General features: G+C 39.0%; 1 protein-coding gene across 4 annotated transcripts in view; it reads left to right on the top strand.

Moving 5' to 3' along the window:
• Positions 1–20,835, top strand: part of FTO (FTO alpha-ketoglutarate dependent dioxygenase) — a 430,315-nt gene that overhangs the window by 173,413 nt on the left and 236,067 nt on the right. For all 4 annotated transcript variants that reach the window (XM_004371582.2, XM_023726895.1, XM_023726896.1 and 1 more), the window contains exons 5-6: positions 5,308–5,387; positions 12,474–12,617. In XM_004371582.2, the coding sequence (XP_004371639.1) occupies positions 5,308–5,387; positions 12,474–12,617 (224 nt within the window). The remainder of the gene's footprint in view (positions 1–5,307; positions 5,388–12,473; positions 12,618–20,835) is intronic.

Here is a 20,835-nt window from a genome sequence, read left to right as displayed (position 1 = left end):
ACCAATAAGCAACATCATGATAAACAGAGAAAAGATTGAAGTTGTCAAGGATTTCATTTTACTTGGATCCACAATCAACACCCATTGAAGCAACAGTCAGGAAATCTAAGGACGCATTTCATTAGGCAAATCTGCTGCAAAAGACTTCCTTCTTTAAAGTTTTAAAAAAAGCATAGATGTCACCTTGAGGACTAAGGTGTGCCTGATGGCAGCCATGGTGTTTTCAGTTGCCTCATATACATGTGAAAGGTGGACAGTGAATAAGGAAGACTGAAGAAGAATTGATGCCTTTGAAGTATGGTATTGGTGAAGAATACTGAATATACCAGGGACTGCCAGAAGAACAAACAAATCTGCCTTGGAAGAAGTACAGTCAGAATACTCCTTCAAAGTGAGGATAGTGAAACTTCGTCTCACGTTCTTTGGACATGTCCTCCTTGAGAAGCACATCATATTTGCTAAAGTAGAGGGTCAGCGAAGAAGAGGAAGACTCTCAATGAGATGGATTGACAGAGTGGCTGCAACAATAGACTCGCCAACTGTGAGCATGGTGCAGGACCAGGCAGTGTTTCCTTCTGTTGTGCATGGGGTTGCTATGAGTCTTAATTGACTCAAAGGCACCTAACAACACAACATTTTTTTTTTTTTTTTGGTTTTTATTTGTTTGTTTTTTATTTCTGCTCTTAATTATTTATTTCCTTCTATTTACTTTGAGTTAGATTTGTTCTTTCATTTCTAGTTTTTTAAGCTGGAAGCTTAGATCATTTTGCTGTTTATTTTTTGAGTTGTCCCATATGGTCTTTTCCTTTTTTTCCCCTCTTGATTCTTTTGGGTTAATTTAAAATTTTTTTGTTCCATTTTATTTCCACTTTTGGTTTATTACTATACCTCTTTGTTTAAATTTTTGTTGTGTTTTTCTTAGGGCATGGTTTCTCAATTTTGGCACTGTTGACATTTGGAATGGGTAGTTCTTTGTTGTGGAGGCTGTCCTGTGCCGTATAGGGTGTTTAGATCCCTAACCTTTACCCACTACATGCCAGTAGCATCCCCTCTCCCCTGTTACCACAACCAGAAATGTGTCTAGACATTGTCAGATATCCTCTGGAGGGAGGGAACAAAATTACTACAGTTTGAGAATTATTGCTCTTGGGCTTGCAAAATACATCTTTAATTTACCACAGCATAATTTCAAATATTTTTATACCACCTTTCATATAATGTTAAGAATCATAGCGTACATTTATTTATTTCCTTCCGTCCTTTGTTGTGTTTTCATACGTTTACTTCTATGTGCTTTATAAATCTTTCAATATTTTATTATTATTTTTGCTTTAAAACCGTTGACGTCGAGTCGATTCTGACTCATAGAATATGGTCATCTCCATTTTCACATTATGCTGATTTTTGCATGAAAACCTGGTCTTTGGAACCTAACTGTGTCAATATATGAGGAGTAGCTGTATATAAAATCATATAGGATTTTCTGTGCTCTGTTACTTTTTGAATGGATGTTGTTCATCGAAAATTTTACTTGGGTGCCTGATGATGTTGTATTCTTTTAAATAATGTTGAACTTTGCTCTAATGAGTAGTTGTTTGGAATAATTTGGGAACTTTTGAGGCTTGCTTGGTTGCTTTTAAACTTTGTTGGGTGTCTGTAGAGCACCTTTAGTCTAGGACTAATGGCCTACTACTAAGGTGACTCTTTTCTGACGTCTCTACCCAGAGGCTTAGGTCTTTTCAATCTCTCTTCTGCAAACAAAGTATTCCTGGCCCCGTGTGAGGTCTGGAATTAGTTCAGCCTACTGTTTCTGTTGGTTCTTTTCCTGGCCTTGGGTAGTTTTCTTTCACGCATGCACAGATCAGTACTCAGCTGAAGACTTGCGGGAACCCTTTTGCCAACCTCTGCTTGCTTCTCTGTGTAGGTTCTCTATACCAGTATTCTGCCTTGCAAATCCTAGTTGCCTTGGCCTCCTTGAAATCTGATCAGTGTCTGTCTTCTCAACTCAGCAAGAATGAGAATGGAGAAATCTGGATTCTGTTTGACTTCCCCCTTGCTACTCTGCGGCCTTGAATCTGTTTCCAGACAGTATGCTAGGTGCAGGGCTCTCCTACTGGGTTTCTCTCCTCTATGGGATTGTTTCTTGCTCTGTTTTCCAGTGTCGAAACCTTTGTTTCATATTTTCTTTCTGTTTTTATAGTTTTTAAGGCAGGAGGGTAAATCTGGTCACTGTTGCTCATAACATCCGGAAGTGAAAGTCGTTCGGTTTGCATTTTACATTTCCTCTCCTGTGTTTAGTGGTAATACTGTATGTTGTTTTGCTGACACATAGGGAGTGTGGTGTTCTTGGCATCGTAGTTTAAGTCCTTATTTCTTGATATCTTGCTAAGAAGCCTGTGTTACCTATATAGGAAATCATGCACTACTGGGAAGCAGTACTGTTCAGCCCTCTTCTTTATTATAGAGGAAATGACATCCTAAGCAGAGATGATACAGATTTTTCCTGACATGTGGCATCACTTCTTAGAACACACAACAACTTGGTCGTTGATTTATTATCCTGCTTTGTGTGGTTTTTGGAGCATTCTTCAGCTGATAAATTTACCATTTCCTCCATTCTTGGGTCGTGAGTCCATAGGTTTTTGTAAAAATGATGTGGGAGTGGCATCTGACCTCTAACTTCAAGGGGGAAAGAGAATCAAGATCAACAGCCCAAGGCTGATTCCTTTGAGACAGAGGTCAGACATGCCTCCTTTCTCTGCCATCTTTACCAGTTCTAACACCATCCACCTCTCCCATGGCACTCTTTACTTCTCTGCTGGGTTCAGTAATTCATTGCAATGACCCCACACAGAAATCACAGACGATATAATTATGGGGTTTCCTAGGGAAGTAACAGGTTTCAATTCAGGTTCAGGAATGCTCAGGATACAGTTCTTCCATCAGGACAGCCTCTTTTTAGCTGGCCACTTGGCGTCTGCCCTGCTGGAGCAAGTGTTACAAAGCTCTTTTAGCTCTGCTGATAAGTGACCAAAGGTACCCCACTCTGCCGGTAAGCCTCGACCTGAAGGCACTCAGCTCTGGCTCCATGGGTCAGCACGTCTAGCTCCACCAAGTGCCCAGAGACACCCTATTCCACCAGCAAGCCTCCTGCCCAAAGATACTCAGCTTTTTTGCTCTGTGGGCTGGGAAGCCCACTGCACTGTCTCCTGCTGGTCTCTTCTGCCATTGTTTCTCTGCTACCACCTCTCGTCATCTTCAGTGTTATAGCTCTCTCTCTCCCTCCCTCCGTCTCCTGGTTCCAGGAGCTTCTCAGCACAGGAATCCCAGGTCCACAGGATGTGCTCTACTCTTGGCCCTTCTTCCTTGGTGGTGGCGAGATCCTCTCCTTCCTGTCTCTGGGACAGGTCATTTTAAGCCTAGTGGGATGGCAAAACTGACCAATACTCTCGTTAGGGTTTCATATACCTTATTAGCATGGTCCCACCCAGTCATTTGGTGGAAGTTACAAGACCCTGGCGAGAAAGGCCACGCAGAAGCGATCCATCGCACTGCAGGTTTGAATACTGTTCTGAGAGCCAGAGCTTTGTGACCTGCTGAGTTGGTTGGTTTGTTGCCTGGAAAATTGTAGAGCAAAACTGATATTTTGATTGGGGAGAGAAAGGCAGGCTTTCAGATGAAAGATGTTCAACTTCAAATAATATAAAGAATTGTAGTTTATTCTGAAGGTATAGATAGAAGTAGATATACTGTGAGAAAGAGAAAAATGGTCAGTCCACAAATAGTAAACTTTGTAGCGGGTGACTATCAGAAGACCACACTTAAGTAGGGTAACCATACTTCCAGCTTGCCAGAAGACAGTCCTGGTTTATTTACACTTGTTGTCTTGGAATAATTATTAATAGCCTCCCCTTTCACTTTTGAAAGTGTCCTGGTTTTACTTTTGTTCACCAAATGACTTATATTAGTAAAGTGGAGAGACAACCTACAGATTGAGGCAAAAAATTTTGGGAACCATATATCTGATAAGTGTTTAATATCCAGAATATGTAAAGAACTCTGACAACAACAAAAAGATACAATCCAGTTGAAAAATAGACAAAGGACTTGAATAGAAATTTCACCAAAGAGGATATTGAAACGGGCAACAAACACGTGAGAAAGGGCTCAGCATCTTTAATCATTACCCTTTGCCATCAAGTCAATTCTGACTCATAGTGACCCTATAGGACAGAGTAGAACTACCCCGTAGGGTTTCCAAGGAGTGGCTGGTGGATTTGAACTGCCAACCTTTTGGTTAGCAGGTGAGCTCTTAACCACTGCGCCACCAGGGCTCCTCTTTAATCACTAGGGAGATGCAAATCAAAACCACGATGAGATACCACCTCATCCCCACTAGAATGGCTATGATTAAAAAAAAAAAAAAAAACAGAAAAGAACCAGGTATTGGCAAGGATGTGGAGAAATTGGAAACCTCATCATTGCTGGTGGAAATGCAAAATGGTTCAGCCACTATGGAAAACAGTTTGGGAGTTCTTCGAAAAGTTAAACATAGCACTACCATATGGCCCAGCAATCCGAGTCCTAGGTATATACCCAAATGAATTGAAAGCAGGAACACAAACAGAAGCCTGTACACCAATGTTTATTGCAGTGCTTTTCACAGTAGGCAAAAGGGAGAACAACCAGAATGTCCATCAACAGATGAATGGATAAGCAAAATGTGGTACATACATACAATGGAATGTTACTCAGCCATAAAGAGAAATGAAGTCTTGATGGATGCCACGCATGGATAAACCTTGGAAACATTATGCTGAGTGAGATAAGTCAGTTACAAAAGGACAAATACTATATAATCCCACCTATATGAAATAAGCAAATGTATAGAGACCAAAGCTTATTAGTGGTTACCAGTGATGGCAGGGAGGGGAAAGGGCGATGTTGAGTTTCTGTTAATGGTGGTGGAATAATTTGAAAATGGATAGTAGTAACAGTTGCACAATATGTTGAACATAATCAGTACCATGGAACTATACATGTAAAGATTGTTGAATGGTAAATATTCTGTTTTTTATATATATATATTTTACCACAATAAAAAAGGAAACAAGAAGTGTTTGGGTTTGGATAATAATATATAGTCAGCTTACTTGTAAGGAATATTTTAAAGAATACTAGGTCAATATTAATTCTTTGGTTATTGTTGTTCCTCTTGATGGATTTGTATTTTAGTTAAATAGTTATAGTGACTAATAAATGTGTTTTTTGTTTTTTCGGTTTTAAATTTTGCCATTTTTCCCGCAGATGATCTCAATGCCACCCACCAACATTGTGTTTTGGCTGGTTCACAGCCTCGGTTCAGTTCCACCCACCGAGTGGCAGAGGTAAGTGTAAATAAAAATGTGGTTCAAATTTAATTGGATGTGACAGAAGTGGTTGAATGAGAAATTTATCATGGAGCTTTAGAAGGGTATTTGATAGGAAAATTGCTTCCATCTAACTTGACTTTAGCCTTTATTTACTTGCTTTTTTATCGTTGGGTTGTGTTGGCTAAAGTTAAAAAATGTGTATAGCATTGGATTAAGAATATTCAGCCCATTTAGTTCTTGTGTCGGTGAATACCATTGGCAGGTGTGGCTGATCAGAGGTTTTCTAAGGGGAGGTTGTATCTGTCAAGGTCAGGGACAGGAGATGGCCAGAAGGAAACGGATGGATTCGTGTGCTTGTGCACGTTTTAGTTGTGGCTGGGCTCAGATGGCTGAGAATTTACATTTCCCTTAACATTTTGGTCAGGTTTCTGGGCATGTGAATGTAAATTAAAGAGAAAGTTACAGTGGTGCCAAGGAATTTCTGAGCTCCACAGTTGCGTTCGTAACCCAGACGGCATTGCCAAATTCTGCCGCCACTTACAGAGGCTGAAAGTCAGCTGATCAGACTAGTTCAGGTGAGAAAAACTCCCAGTAGTTACTCTGAGGTACTGTGTGCTCACTAAGAAGGGTTTCAGAGAGCAAGGGTTACTGGGAAAGGATCACAACATGTCCCCCTACCCAAGCTTTTTATCAGTACTTTGGCTGGCTACTTGGTTCTGCTTTGTAGTTTAACTCTCCCTGGGATCCCAGGGGGACATATGTGAGAAAGGTGGCAGAAGTGACACAAAATGGCAGAGGCACAAGCACAAGGCGTTTTCAGTCGCGAGCCTCTGTGATTCTGTGAGTCAGTGTCATATCTGTTGGAAATTAAGTAGTTTCACTAGTGGACTGTCCTGTTGGTATGTGGCAGAGAGGGCCTGAGTCACTACTTAAGCCTAGAGGCCAGGAAGCCCATAAGCATTTCTTCCTCCCTTTCTCCATCTCTCCCCCTTTCTTCCATTCACTCATTCAGATATCTGAGTGCCTGATGTATGTCCAGCACTGCAGGCCCAGGAGATAGAGCCATTAACACAACAATTGTGGCCTCTTCCTTTGTGGAACTTAGATTTTACTTGGGAAGATAAACATTAAACAAATAAACACCAAATAATTATCTTAGAGACCTAGTAGTAAGTTCTTCTAGGGAGGGAGGAAGGAAGACGAAAGGGAGGGAAAGAGGGAAGGAAGGAGGGAGGATGGAAGGAATTAAGGAAGAAAGGGAGAGGGAGGAAGGAAGGAAGGGAAGGGAAAGGAAGAAGCAAGCATTTATAGAGCATCTAACATGTTCCTAGTATTACATAAAAATACTTCATTTCTCCTGCTATAGGTATCTGTCTTTCTAGCTTTAACCCTTAACCTTGGACACAGCCCCAGGACCAATTCCCTTTATAAAGGCAATAATCTACAGTGCTATATACAAATTGTATTTGACATTGGCTCTACCTGAGGCTATTGCTGAAAGTTTTTCTGTCAAACAGTACAAAGGCCAGTGAGGAACATGGAAAGAATCCTTTTCTTGTGGATTATTTGAGTGTGTGACTACTTAAGTGTGTTCTTCTTGCATCTTTGCTAATCTACCCTGGAAGAGTAGATGAGCTCATCAGTGCTATGTTCGGAGGGCTAGTACAAAATGATGAATAAAAAGTTTGGAAAAATACAGGCTAGTGGTTAAATGCACAGAGCTAGGACCCAGGTGGAAATCTTAGGATTGGATTAGGGTGGGATGCAGTTTGTATGGGGATATTGAGTGGCTGGCTGTATTTTGACTGGATCCCAGGGTGCCAGAGTGTGTTGGCAGATAAGATTCCTGCAGGGGGCCCGATTGTGAAGGATCTTGGATAGCAGATTAGGTGTTTGAACTAAAGTTGGTTGGCTGGTATGGGCTATTGGTTATATTTTATATTGGTAGTGACGTACTGGAGATATCTTTAGGAAGATGAAACGGATAGGAACATCACTTAATCCTAGTAGGGTCTAAACCAAGGTACTGGCAGCAAGAAAAAAAAATGCTGTGAATAGAAGACATAGTGTCCAACTTGACCACTCACTGACTGAAGGGGAGGAAGGAATGCTATAATAAATGAATTAATGAATTAACTCTTTGTTGGATGCTTTCCATTTGTCAGACTCTAGGTTGATTTTGGGTGATTGAGGGAATGACATTACCATCAGTAGAAACAGAAGGTCCAGTAGAGAAAGACAATAGTGAATTCAGTGTTGAACATGCTGAGGTGGAGTTGTCACACAGAGATCTAGCAGACAAATGGGAATGTAGGACTGGAACTTGTGAGATCAGGAAGAGTCTCCTCCTCCATCCCCTGCAATGATACGCACACACGCACGCACGCACACACACACACACAGACACACACACAAACACACACACAGAAGCTCCCAAAAGGAGCCCGTTGGAGTATCGCTTGTAAAGCACCCCTGTGGCCTTGTGTCCATTTTTCCAGTGGCCCAGTTTCATATTACCATTAGAGTAGCAGTGCTTTCAGAGTCTCCTGAGGCTTAGTTTTTTCTGCTCGGATGATCATAGTTGTACTTGATCATTTGATTTGTAACTCTTTTGGGAGAAAAACATGATCCCAAATCTATGTTCTTTATTTTCCCTGTGCTTCAGTTTCGTGCTACATGATATTTTACTAATTAGACTCATATAATGTGAATGATGTGAACATCCTGCTTTCTGCGTTATAGATCAGAGGTTGGGAAACTTCCTGGAATGCGACCACATCCATTTGTTTACAGATTGTTTATAGTTGCTTTGGAACTACAATGCCAGAGTTGACTAGTTGTGACACAGACCTTGTAAGATTTTAAGCCTAAAATATTTATTGTCTGGCCTTTCAAGAAAAGTTTACTGGCCTTTGTTATATGTGATCCTGTATGAACAAGGCTTTAAAAATCACCTTAGAGTTAAAAGTAATTTTTAAAAAATGAGTTTTAAGTGAAGTTTTTATTTTTACTAAAATTCAGAAATGATAATATTCAATAATGGTAAAGTTACAGTGAAACTGGTACATCGTTATACATCTGGTAGTTTTTCTAACTGATGTACTTCTTGGAAGGCTATATGGGACTGTGTGTAAAGGACCATAAAATACTCACATCTTTGATATCATAACATTATATTTGAGACTCAAACTTAGGAAATAATTCAATAGAACTATATATATATAAAACAGTGTTTACCCAGCATGATCAATGGTAGTGAAAAGTTAAACAGAACCTCAGTGCCGTTGTAGTATATGACTAGTTAATAAATTTTTAACATCAGTAGAATTTTAGAGCGAACACTGAAAATGCTGGTTTTGAATACAGTGTACAAACATGTAAAAAACAGCATTCGTATTAATATCTACACATTGGTTAGTGGACAAAGATTCATGTACCATTAAAAAAGGAAAATAGATTAAGGTGGTGGGATTATGTTTTTATTGTATTTAAAAATTTTTAATTTGTCTTATATTATTGTTTTCAGTAATAGAAGAGGGAAAATATTTTTTTCCTAATGCTAAAGTTACATTATAGTTTCCCTCAATAGAAGAGGGAAAAAAATTCATACAGCTTTGTAGCCTTCACTTACTCTACAAATGCCCTCTCCTTCATATTCAATTAATATTGCGTGTCTTATCTGTGCCACACAAAATGCTTTGCTATTTTTTGCCTATTCGCAATATTTAGGAAACAGATTGTCTTAAGGAAATGATGTTCTGAAATTCATTTTAGTTAATCAGAGGAGAGATCTATTCCTTTTTGTTTTGTTTTATATGACTAGATTAAGTCTGATGGCTCTCGATGTTTATTTGATATTAGATTTTTCTGATTGTGACAGAATATTCTTGAGATTCAACTCAGAATGTCTGTTTTTATTTTAATTTAAATTTTATGTATGTATCTTTTTAACAGGTAGTTACTAAAATAGTTCAAAATTCAAAAAGTACCAAAGGGAATATAGGTAGGTAAAGTCTCTCTCCACAAGCCAACCAGCTCTCCTTCCCCAGAGGCGACCAAGGTTATCAGATTCTTGTTACTATTTCAGAGATATTATATATATGTATGTAAATATCTATGTATTTTTAATAAAGCATTTTTACATAATATTTTTAGAGTAAATGTTGGAGATAGTCACATATCAGTGTATAATTCTTAGCTTGGAGTAGGCAATGGTTTCATAGATATGACATCAAAAGCACAAGCTACCGGAAAAAGAATAGATAAAGTTGACTTCATCAAAATTAAAAGCTTTTGTGTTTCAATGGCACCATCAAGAACGTGAAAAGACAATCAACAGAGTGGTAGAAAATAATTGCAAATCATGTATCTCATAAGGGACTTGTATCTACAAAGTATAAGAACTCTTACAACTCAATAATATAAATATTATGATTTTTTTAATGGCAAAGGATCTGAATAGACATGTTTCCAAAGAATATGTACAAAGAACCCATAAGCTCATGAAACGATGCTCAACATCCTTTGTCATCAGGTAAATGCAAATCAAAACCACAATGAGTTACCACTTCATACCCACTAGGATGGCTGTAATCAAAAAGATAGATAATAACAAGTGTTGGTAAGGATGTAGAGAAATTGGAACTCTCATATACTGGTAGTGGGACTATAAAATTGTTCAGCCACTTTAGAAGATAGTCTGACAGTTGCTTGAAAGGTTAAACACAGAGTTACCAAAGTTACCGAGCAAATTCACACCTAGGTATATATATTTAAGAGAAATAAAAGCTTGTACAAGAATTTTCACAGCAGCCTGATTCATAATAGCCAAAAAGTGGAAACGGTAGAACTATATATATATATTTTGTTTATCCATTCATCAGTTGATGGACATATAATATTAATATATATATGTCCATCAACTGATGAATGGATAAACAAAACGTAGCATATTTGTTCAGTGGAATATTATTTGGTAGTAAAAGGGAATGTAATATGGATACATGCTACTACAACATGGATGAATCTTGAAAACATTATGCCAAATAAAAGAAGCCATTCACTAAAGATCACATATTGTTTGATTTCACTTAGATGAAATGGCCAGAACAGGCAATCTATAGACACAGCAAGTAGATTAATGGTTGCCTAGTGCAGGGGAAGGAGCCCTGATGGCACAAACAGTTATGCACTCAACTGCTAACCAAAAGTTTGGTGATTTGAACTCACCCAGCAGCCACACAGGAGACAGACCTGGTGATCTGCTCTGTAAAGATTACATCCTAGAAAGCCCTGTGGTGCAGTTCTACTCTGCCACACGGGATCTCTATGAGTTGGAACTGACTCAATGGCTCCTAACAGCAACCTGACAGTGCAGGAGAGGTTGGGGGTAGTGAGTGGGGCTGACTGCTAAAGGGTGACTCTAAAGATTGCTTTTTGGGGTATAAAAGTGTTCTAAAATTGATTGTAGTGGTGGTTGCACAACTCTGGTATACTAAAAACCATGGAACTATACGCTTTAAATGGGTGAATTTTATGGTGAGTAGTATCTCAGCAAAACTTACAAAATATATACATATATGTATATATATTTTCTCATTTATATATTAGGCCTGATCATAAGTTCTTTACATCAAATAAAACTCTATACCTATAAAAAAGAAGTTCCTTTTGGTGGGGCGGCTGCACAGTATGGCTCCACCATAGTTCATTTAGCAGGTCCCCTATTGATGGGAAATTTAAGTTGTTTCCAACCTTTTGCAATAATAGATAGTATTACATTTAACAACTTATGTAGGTCACTCTGCACTTGGGAAAGTAAAAGTGCTAGTAAACTAAATTCCAAGACAGATTGTCATTTAAAAAGTTGTCGTAAGGAGTGACCGTAGGGACAAGTAGGGCAGTTCCCCTCCACCGTTTGTTTTTTCTCTGCAGCTGCCTGCTCCTGTGCTCCCAGCATTCTGGGATCTTCGTATTAAAAGACGTATCAGTCAAGCCTCTGTTTTTGGCACAGAAACTTTGTTTTTCTGAGGTTTGTCAGTGTCACATTGTATAAAATGGCAAAAACTGTGCAAAGAATATTTGTACCAGAGGGTTAGCCTTCAAGGTTATTTCCAAGGGCTCAGTTTAAAGGATAAATATTAAAATAAAAATATTTTAGGGATACATTTCCCTCTTTAGGTCAAAAGGATATTTATAGCCTGTTTTTTTCATCATTCTAGGAAATCATGTCATTATCAAAACAAACAGGCACATACTCCATCTGCATCCTCTTCTTTTCTGACAGACGATCCTTCCAAGAAGGGCTTCGTCCATTTGACCTCTGTTTTGCTTCCACAGACTCAGAGGGAGCTGAACTAGTTATCTGTGCCCTTGCTAATACCTAGGTACTAAGTTATGCCACTGAAAGTGCTTGAGGGCATGAGCCACGTCTTCTCCATCGTTTGAAGAATACTCTGCCAAGGACTGCAACTGCTGAGTGAATACCTTTTGTAGAAAAGGGAAATGAGTTCTTTGCCTTGTGTTTGTAACTCCCCTCTGCCCCGCAACACACACACACACCATTATTGTTCTATTGCGTGTACTTTTGAACTAGTTCTACAGTCTGGTTACCTTTCTTTCCAGTTGTTAGGTTCAGAGCACTTGAGATAAAGTCAGGGTCCCTGACGTCTTGGTTAATTAGTTAGTCATCCAATAATTATTTATTCCGTGTCTTTTACATATAGGACTCAATTCTAGGTGTTGTGGTATATTTGGAAAATTTATATAAAAATAGGGTGTTGGCCTTCAGATTGTCTACTGTTTAGTTAGAGATAGGAGACCTACATGAAAAAAAGAACACCAGCAAGATGAGTGGTCTGCATGAGGTCAGGCTGGCAGCACAGAACCTAATGAGCAGGCTCTGGCAGCAGTTCTTGAGTTGGGGACTGTCGTGGCCCAGCCAAGTTGACACACAATCTTAACCATCATAGGGGGTATTGACTGAGCTATGGGGACAGCAGGATAATGCACAGGAATGGGCAAATGTGAGCAGTCCTGGGAAGAGTGGCGCAATAAATGTGGATGTTGCTCTAATTTTGATTGCTGGTTCTGTCTTGGCAGTGCTCCACGGGCACCTTGGATTATATCTTACAGCGGTGCCAGTTGGCTCTGCAGAATTTGCGTGATGAGGTGGATGATGGTGATGTCTCTTTGAAATCCTTGGAACCTGCAATTTTGAAACAAGGAGAAGAAATCCACAATGAGGTGAGGACTTTCAAGAACTGGGAATGGTCTGAGATTCTACCCTACTTGCAAGCTAACAAATTAATCTGACAGTTTCATACTAGTATAAGATGCAAGACTATTCCTAGGTCAGAGGCGAAGCACAGTAGCAGTAGCCAGAGTATCTGTGTTTTTGTGCCAGTTTGCCAATCCCATTTCCACAGGGCAACCCTAAGTGGGCCAGATAAGACGTGCACATGGAGGGGTTGCAGCATACGGGAGGAACATTGACCTTAGGGGATCTGAGTCTTTTATAACAGGCAGTAACCATGCCTGCCCTTTGCTCCATATCAAAACACTATCTTTATCTTCCAAGACTTTAAGCAAACCTGCCCTTTTTTCTGGAGGGAGACACTGTCTCTGTCTTCCATGGCAGTTCACTATACAAATATCCTTCCAAAGACAGTCTGGAACAAAGGACATTCAGAAGGCAGAAATGCTAGGGACTCATGAAGAATAGTCTCCCAAAAAGAACTGATGGGAATTGAGGGTGGGCCCTGGGTGTGAGTCAGTGCCTTGCCTTTCATTTATGAAATTATTTACATTCTGCAGTCTCTGGATCCCATGAGTCAGTGTTTCCCATAATTTACTATTCTCGTTACTCTCCATTTTTTATCTGTCTTTTGACTGTATCTATTATGTGTTTAATATTTTTCTTCAAGTCAACTCATTTTTTACTGAAAACAATTTTTTTTAAAAAGGAACGTTTACATGACCACTATAAGTGGAAAGCTGGTGTCACTAGCCAAAAGAGAAAGAAACCACGAAAACATATACAGTGAAAACAGCCATGTTACTACATTCAAGCAGATGCCCTTGCCTGGAGAAGGCTCTGAATCTAAATTCTGCTTTCTTCATGTTTAAAAGGGTGATTAGTGTGATGGTTGCATTACTTCATAAATTAAAAAATCATTGAATTCTACACTTAATATGGATAAATTTTATGGGCAGTAAATTATACCTCAAAAAAATTGTTAAAAGAGAGAGACTAGCAAGTGGTAGAGAATCATTGAAGATCATCACCAATCTGAGACTTTGTTTTTGTTATAACCAGAAGGATTCATGAAGAATTTGAAATAGAAAAATGTTCTCATTCATTCTTTTCATAAATTATTACCGAGCATGTGCCAGGCACTGTTCTGGGTTCTTAGGATATGACAGTAAATAAAATAGACATTCTAGTGGAGGAAGATAACAATAAATAATAAATGCAGTGCATCAGTAAATCATATTGTATGTTAGAAATTGAGAAGTGCTACAGAAAATAAACAGCAGGGTAATGGAGATTGGGATAGTTAGAGAACACCGCCATTGAGAAGATGTTCTATAAGCAGATACTTGAAGGAGGTGAGGGAGTGAGTCATGTGGATATCTGGGGAAGAGTGTTTCAGGCAGAGTGAACAGCCACTTTGAAGGCCTGATGTGAGGTGGGAGAATGCCTGTGGTTCGTGGGACAGTCCAGGAGGGCCAGTGTTGTTGGGGTGGAGAGAGCAAGGCTGCAAGTAGTAGGAGATGAGCTCTCAGAGACGGTGCTAGGGGACTAGGAAGCAGCAGTAGGTCCTTGGAGGTGTCTGTAAGGACAGCAACTTTCCTTTTTATTCTGAGAGAAATGGAAAAATATTGAAGGATTTGGAACAGAGGAGAAATAATGACTGCTGCCAGTGTTGTATAATGCGACTTAATATTTTGTCTGTCCCGGGGTGGTGCGAATGGTTAAGCGCTCAACTGCTAGCTGAAAGGTTGGCAGTTTGAACTGACCCCGAGGCACCTCAGAAGACAGGCTTGGTGATCTGCCTCTGAAAGGTCCCAGCCTTGAAACCCCTATGGAGAATTTCTGCTCTGCACACATGGGGTCGCTGTGACTTGGAACCAACAACAACAGCATTATCTTGTCAGCTGTACCATACTTAACGAAACATTGCCATAATCTCTAGAACTAAAGGCAAAGAAATTCTGCCCTTTAGAGGAATAGCAACCACTTCTAATGCTAAGCTGAATGCAGGGCTGACAGTTTCCCTTTCGTTGTACCTTGTAAGTGTTCCGTGTTCTTTCCCATCAGTCCCTGCTGTAGACACTGCTGATAGTAGAACTTCAGGAAAGGTAGGTATTTATGGGCCTGATGACCTCAGTAAGTTAGACATGGGAGCAAAGCTGTGTCATTCTCCCTGTTTGTAGGGTAGAAATTCTTTTCTGGAAGTTCAGTTATTTCCTTCTCTAAAACCTTCTCAATTTTAGAAGTCAGGCTGGCAGAATGTGTGTTTTCTTTAACATGCATATGGGCTACTGTTTTTCCTGTCCTCTCTGATCTTCTTCTGTGACTGACTGTGATGTTTTCTTATTATCAGTGGAGGAGGGGAATCTATAAAATCACACTGTTTACACAATAGGATACTGTCATCTGAATGCGTCTGCTTCAGAAAGTGCTGGCTGCTTTTGACAGCTGAGTATGTTTGGGAAGGTGGGTGTATCAGAAACCTTAAGACTAGCCTGAGGTAGACTGGAGTGGTGTCTTGTATGTAAACAGTACCTGTGTTAGTCTTTTACACCCCCCAGGGTTTTGTTCCGTATGTCAGGGCACACTGTCAGCTACAGGTTTGTTTTGTTTTTTAATTTCATTGTGTTTTAGGTGAAAGTTTACAGTGCAAATTAGTTTTTCATTCCAAAATTTATACACAGATTGTTTTGTTTTGTTTTGAGAGTGTCCGCGTTCTCCCCCCTTCCCTTTCCACCCTGGGTTCTCAGTGTCCATTTGTCCGGTTTTCTTGGCCCTTCCTGCCTTCTCATCGTTGCTTTTGGGCAGGTATTGCCCATCTGGTCGTGTATACTTGATTGATCTAAGAGGCATATTCCTCACGTGTGTTATTGTTGGTTTTATAGGCCTGTCTAATCTTTGGCTGAAAGGTGGACTTTGGGAGTGGCTTCAATTCAGAGTTAGCAGAGTGTCTGGGGGCACAGTCTCAGGGGCTCCTCCAGTCTCTGTTAGACCAGTAAGTCTGGTCTTGTTTTGTGAATTTGAATTTTGTTCTACATTTTTCTCCTGCTGTGTCGGGGGCCCTCTATTGTGATCCCTGTCATAGTGGTTGGTGGTGGTAGCTGGGCACCATCTAGTTCTTCTGGACCTAGGCTGGCGGAGGCTGTGGTTCATGTGGTCCATTAGTCCTTTGGACTGATATTTTCCTTGTGTCTTTGGTTTTCTTCATTCTTCTTTCCTCTGAACGTGATAGGACCAATAGATGTATCTCAGATGGACACTTGCAAGCTTTCAAAACCCCAGACACTACTCACCAAAGTAGGATGTAGAGCATTTTGTTTATGAACTGTGTTATGCCAGTTGACCTGGATGTCCCCTGAGACCATGGTCCCCAGCCCTCAGCACTAGTAACTCAGTACTTCAAGGTGTTTGGATGTGTCTAGGAAGCTTCTATGACTTTGCCTTGGTCAAGTTGTGCTGACTTCTCCTATATTGTGTGTTATCTTTCCCTTCACCAAAGTTAACACTTGTCTACTATATAGTTAGTGATTTCCCACCCCACCCCTCCCTTGTAAACATCAAAGATTGTTTTTTCTGTGTGTAAACCTTTTCTTGGATTTTTATGATAGTGGTTTCATATAATGTTTGTCCTTTTGTGAGTGACTTATTTCACTCAGCATAATGCCCTCCAGATTCACCCAAGTTGTGAGATATTTCATGGTTCATTGTTCTTTTTCGTTGTGTAGTATGGAATTGTGTGTATATATCTTAATTTATCCATTCATCTGTTGATGGGCACTTAGGTTGTTTCCATCTTTTTGCTATTGTGAATAATGCTGCAGTGAACATGGGTGTGCATATGTCTATTCATGTGATGCCTCTTATTTCTCTAGGATATATTCTTAGGAATGGGATTGCTGGATCTTACGGTATTTCTATTTGTAGCTTTTTAAGGAGGCGCCATATCATTTTCCATAGTGGTTGTACCATTTTATGTTCCCACCAGCAGTGTTCTCATGAGTTCCAGTCTTCCCGCAAACTCTCCAACATTTGTTATTCTTTGTTTTTTTGATTCGTGCTTGTAGTGTCGGGGTGAGATGGTATCTCACTGTAGTTCTGATTTGTATTTCTCTAATAGCTAATGGTTGCGAGCATTTCCTCATGTGTCTGTTAGCCGCCTGAGTGTCTTGTCTGGTGAAGTGTCTGTTCATATCCTTTGCCCATTTTTTAAATTGGATTATTTGTCTTTTTTTTTACTGAGGTATTGAACCCTTGTCAGATATGTCTCGGTCAAAAAAATTTTCCCAGTCTGTAGGTTCACGTTTTACTGTTTTGGTGAAGTCTTTTGATGAGCATAAGTGTTTAATTTTTAGGAGCTCCCAGTTATCTAGTTTATCTTCTGATGTTTGGGCATTGTTAGTTACGGTCTGTATTCTCTTTTTGCAGTATATTAGGGCCACTAGTGTTGTCCCTATTTTTCCTCCCATGGTCTTTTTTGTTTTAGGTTTTATATTAAGATTTGATCCATTTTGAGTTATTTTTTGTGTATAGTGTGAGGTATGGATCCTGTTTCATTTTTTTATAGATGGACATCCAGTTTTACCAGCACCATTTATTGAAAAGACTCTCTTTTCCCCATTTAAGGGACTTTGGTCCTTTGTCAAAGATCATCTGACCATAGGTGGATGGATTTACATCTGGGTTCTTGATTCTGTTCCATTGGTCCATGTGTTTGTCATTGTACTAGTACCAGGCTATTTTGACTACCATGACTGTATAGTAGGTTCTGAGATCAGGTAGTGTGAGGCCTTCTACTTTGTTCTTTTTCTTCAATAATGCTTTGCTTATCTGGGACCTCTTTCCTTTCCATATGAAGTTGGCAATTAGTTTTTCCATCTTGTTAAAGATTACTATTGGTATTTGGATCGGGATTGCATTATATCTGTAGATTGCTCTGGGTAGAATGGATATTTTCACAATTTTGAGTCTATCCGTGAGCATGTATGTTTTTCCATTTATGTAGGTCTCTTTTGGTTTCTTGTGATAATGTTTTGTAATTTTCTTCGTGTAGGTCTTCTACTTCCCTGGTTAGATTTATTCCTAAGTATTTTATCTTTTTAAGGGATATTATGAATGGCGGAGCCCTGGTGGTGCAGTGGTTAAGAGCTCGGCTGCTAACCCAAAGCTCGCCAGTTCGAATACACCAGCCGCTCCTTGGAAACCCTATGCGACAGTTCTGCTGTGTCCTGTAGGGTTGCTATGAGTCGGAATCAACTTGATGGCAATGGGTTATTATGAATATTGTTTTCCTGACTTCCTTTTTGAAGTTCTCTTTTTTTGGTGTATAGAAATCCAACTGATTTTTGTATGATGATCTTGTATCCTGCTACTCTGCTGAATCTTTCTATTAGTTTCAGTAGTTTTCTTGTGGAATCTTTGGGGTTCTTTATGTATAGTATCATATCATCTGCAAACAGGGATACTTTTACTTCTTCCTTTCCAATTTGGATGCCCTTTATTTGTTTTTCTTGCCTTATTATTCTAGCTGGGACTTCCAGCACAGTGTTAAATAGGAATGATAATAAAGGGCATTCTTGTCTTGTTCCTGTTCTCAGAGGGGAATGCTTTCAACCTCTCTCCATTGAGAATGATGTCTGCTTTTGGTTTTGTGTGGATGACCTTTATTATGTTGAGGAATTTCCCTTGTCTTCCTATTCTATTGAGAGTTTTTATCAGGAATGTGTGTTGGACATTATCAAATGACTTTTCTGCATCGATTGAGATGGTCATGTGATTCTTTTCTTTTGTCCTATACATGTGGTGGATTACCTTGATTGATTTTTTAATGTTAAACCTTCCTTACATACCTGGTTTGAATCTCACTTGGTCATGGTTTATTATATTTTTTTATATGATGCTGAATTCTGTTGGCTAGACTTTTGCTAAGAATTTTTTGTGTCTATATTCATGAGAGATACTGGTCTTTAATTTTCTTTTTTTGTGGTGTTTTTGCCTGACTTTGGTATCAGGGTTATGCTGGCATTGGAGAGTGAATTCGGGAGTATTCCTTCCTTTTCTATGCTCTGAAATAGTTTGAGTAGCACTGGTGTGAGCTGTTTTCTAAATGTTTGGTAGAATTCTCCAATGCAGCTGTCTGAGCCAGGGATTTTTAAAATTAACTTTTCAATCCCTTCTGTTGTTATGGGTCTGTTCAGATTTTCTGTGTCAGCTTGTGTTGGTTTAGGTAGGTAGTATGTTTCTAGACATTTGTCCATTTCCTCTAGGTTCTCATATTTGGTGGAATATAATTTTTCATAGTATTCTGTTATATCCTTTTTATTTCAGTTGGGTCTGTTGTAATGTCCCCCATATCATTTCTTATTTGGGTTATTTGCTTCCTCTCCTGGATTTCTTTTTGTCAGTTTGACCAGTGGTTTGTCGATTTTGTTGATCTTTTCAAAGAACCAACTTTTGGTCTTGTTGTTTCTTTCTATTGTTTTTCTCTTCTCTATTTCATTTATTTCTGCTCTAATCTTTATTATTTCCTTTCTTCTGGTGGCTATGGGCTTCTTTTGCTGTTCTGTTTCTATTTGTTTGAGCTGGAGGGCTAACATTTTGATTTGGCCCCTTGTTCTTTTTTGATGTGTGTGTTTATTGCTGTAAGTTGACCTCTTAGAACTGCCTTTCTGTGTCCCAAAGATTTTGGTATGATGTTTTCAATTCTCACTTAATTCTAGAAATTATTTTTTTCCCTATTTGATTCCTTTGATTACCCAGTTGTTTTTAAGCAAGGTGTTATTCAGTTTCCATGTATTTGATTTTTTATTTCCTTGCTCTTCCTGTCATTGATTTCTACTTTTATGGCATTGTGATCAGAGAGATTGCTTTGTATCATTTCGATGTTTTGGATTTTATTGAAGGTTGCTTTGTGGTCTAAAATGTGATCTGTTCTGGAGAATGTTCCATGTGCATTGGAGAAAAGTGTATATTTTGCTGCTGTTGTGTGGAGTGTTCAGTGTATGTCTGTTAGGACTAGTTGGTTGATTTTGGCCTTTAGATCTTCTGTATCTTTGTTGAGCTTCTCTCTAAATGTCCTGTTCTTTACTGAGAATGGTGCGTTGAAGTCTCCTTCTGTTATTGTGGAACTGTCTATTTCTCTTTTCAGTGCTATTAGAGTTTGTTTTATATATTTTGGAGCCCTGTCATTGGGTGTGTAGATGTTTATGAAGGTTCTTGTCTTCTTGATGGATTGCCCCTTAAATGATTATATAATGTGCTTCCTTGTCTTTTATGGTTGATTTTGTCTTAAAGTCTGTTTTATCTGAGATTAGTATTGCCACTCCTGCCCTTTTTTGGTTACTATTTGCTTGATATATTTTTGTCCATCCTTTTATTTTTAATGTATTTATGTCTTTGTGTCTAAGGTGTGTCTCTTGTAGATAGCATATTGATGCTTCTTTAGCCATTCTGCGACTGTCTGTCTCTTTATGGGTGCATTTAAGCCATTTACATTCAGTGTGATTATCGATAGGTGTGCGTTTATTGCTGTCATATTGTTGTCTTTTTTTGTGTGCGTGTGGTGCTGATATTTTCTTTATTTGTCTTACTTTCCTGTGCTGAGTTCCTTTGTTTGTGGATTTTCTCTTCTATTGGTATTATAGATTTTGTGTGTACTGAGACTTTTTTTTTCTTTTTTATCGTAATGAGTAGGTTCGTTAACTTTCTTTGTTGTTATCTTGAAACTTACCCTCAACTTCCTAAGTTGGAACCAGTCTTTTATTACTTGATGTCACCTTGACTTTCTGTCCATTTGAAAGTTCTATAACTACACTGTTTATTCCCCCTTTTATGTTTTGATGTTGTTGTCATTTACAGATTGATGTCTCTGTTTTCCCTATTTTAAGTCTTCTAGCTTTGTTTTATTATTGCGAGTTCTTTACCTAAGTTGGTATGTGGCTGATGCTGTCCTGTGTCCTAGACTTTGGTTGTTGTCTGATGTTGGTTCTCTAACTGAAGGACTCCTTTTAATATTTCCAAGTGTTTTAGCTTTGTTTTATTATTGCGAGTTCTTTACCTAGGTTGGTATCTACCTGATGCACTCCTGCGTCCTAGATTCAAGTTATTGTCTGTTGTTGTTGGTTCTCTAACTGAAGGACTCCCTTTAATATTTCTTGTAAGTTTGGTTTGGTTTTTACATATTCCCTTAATTTCTGTTTATCTGGAAATGTC

Source organism: Trichechus manatus, unplaced genomic scaffold, assembly GCF_000243295.1.
Source record: "Trichechus manatus latirostris isolate Lorelei unplaced genomic scaffold, TriManLat1.0 scaffold00014, whole genome shotgun sequence".
Taxonomy (NCBI): Eukaryota; Metazoa; Chordata; class Mammalia; order Sirenia; family Trichechidae; genus Trichechus; species Trichechus manatus.
The sequence above is the reverse complement of the archived record's forward strand: the minus strand, read 5'-3'. Positions and strand labels throughout refer to the sequence as shown.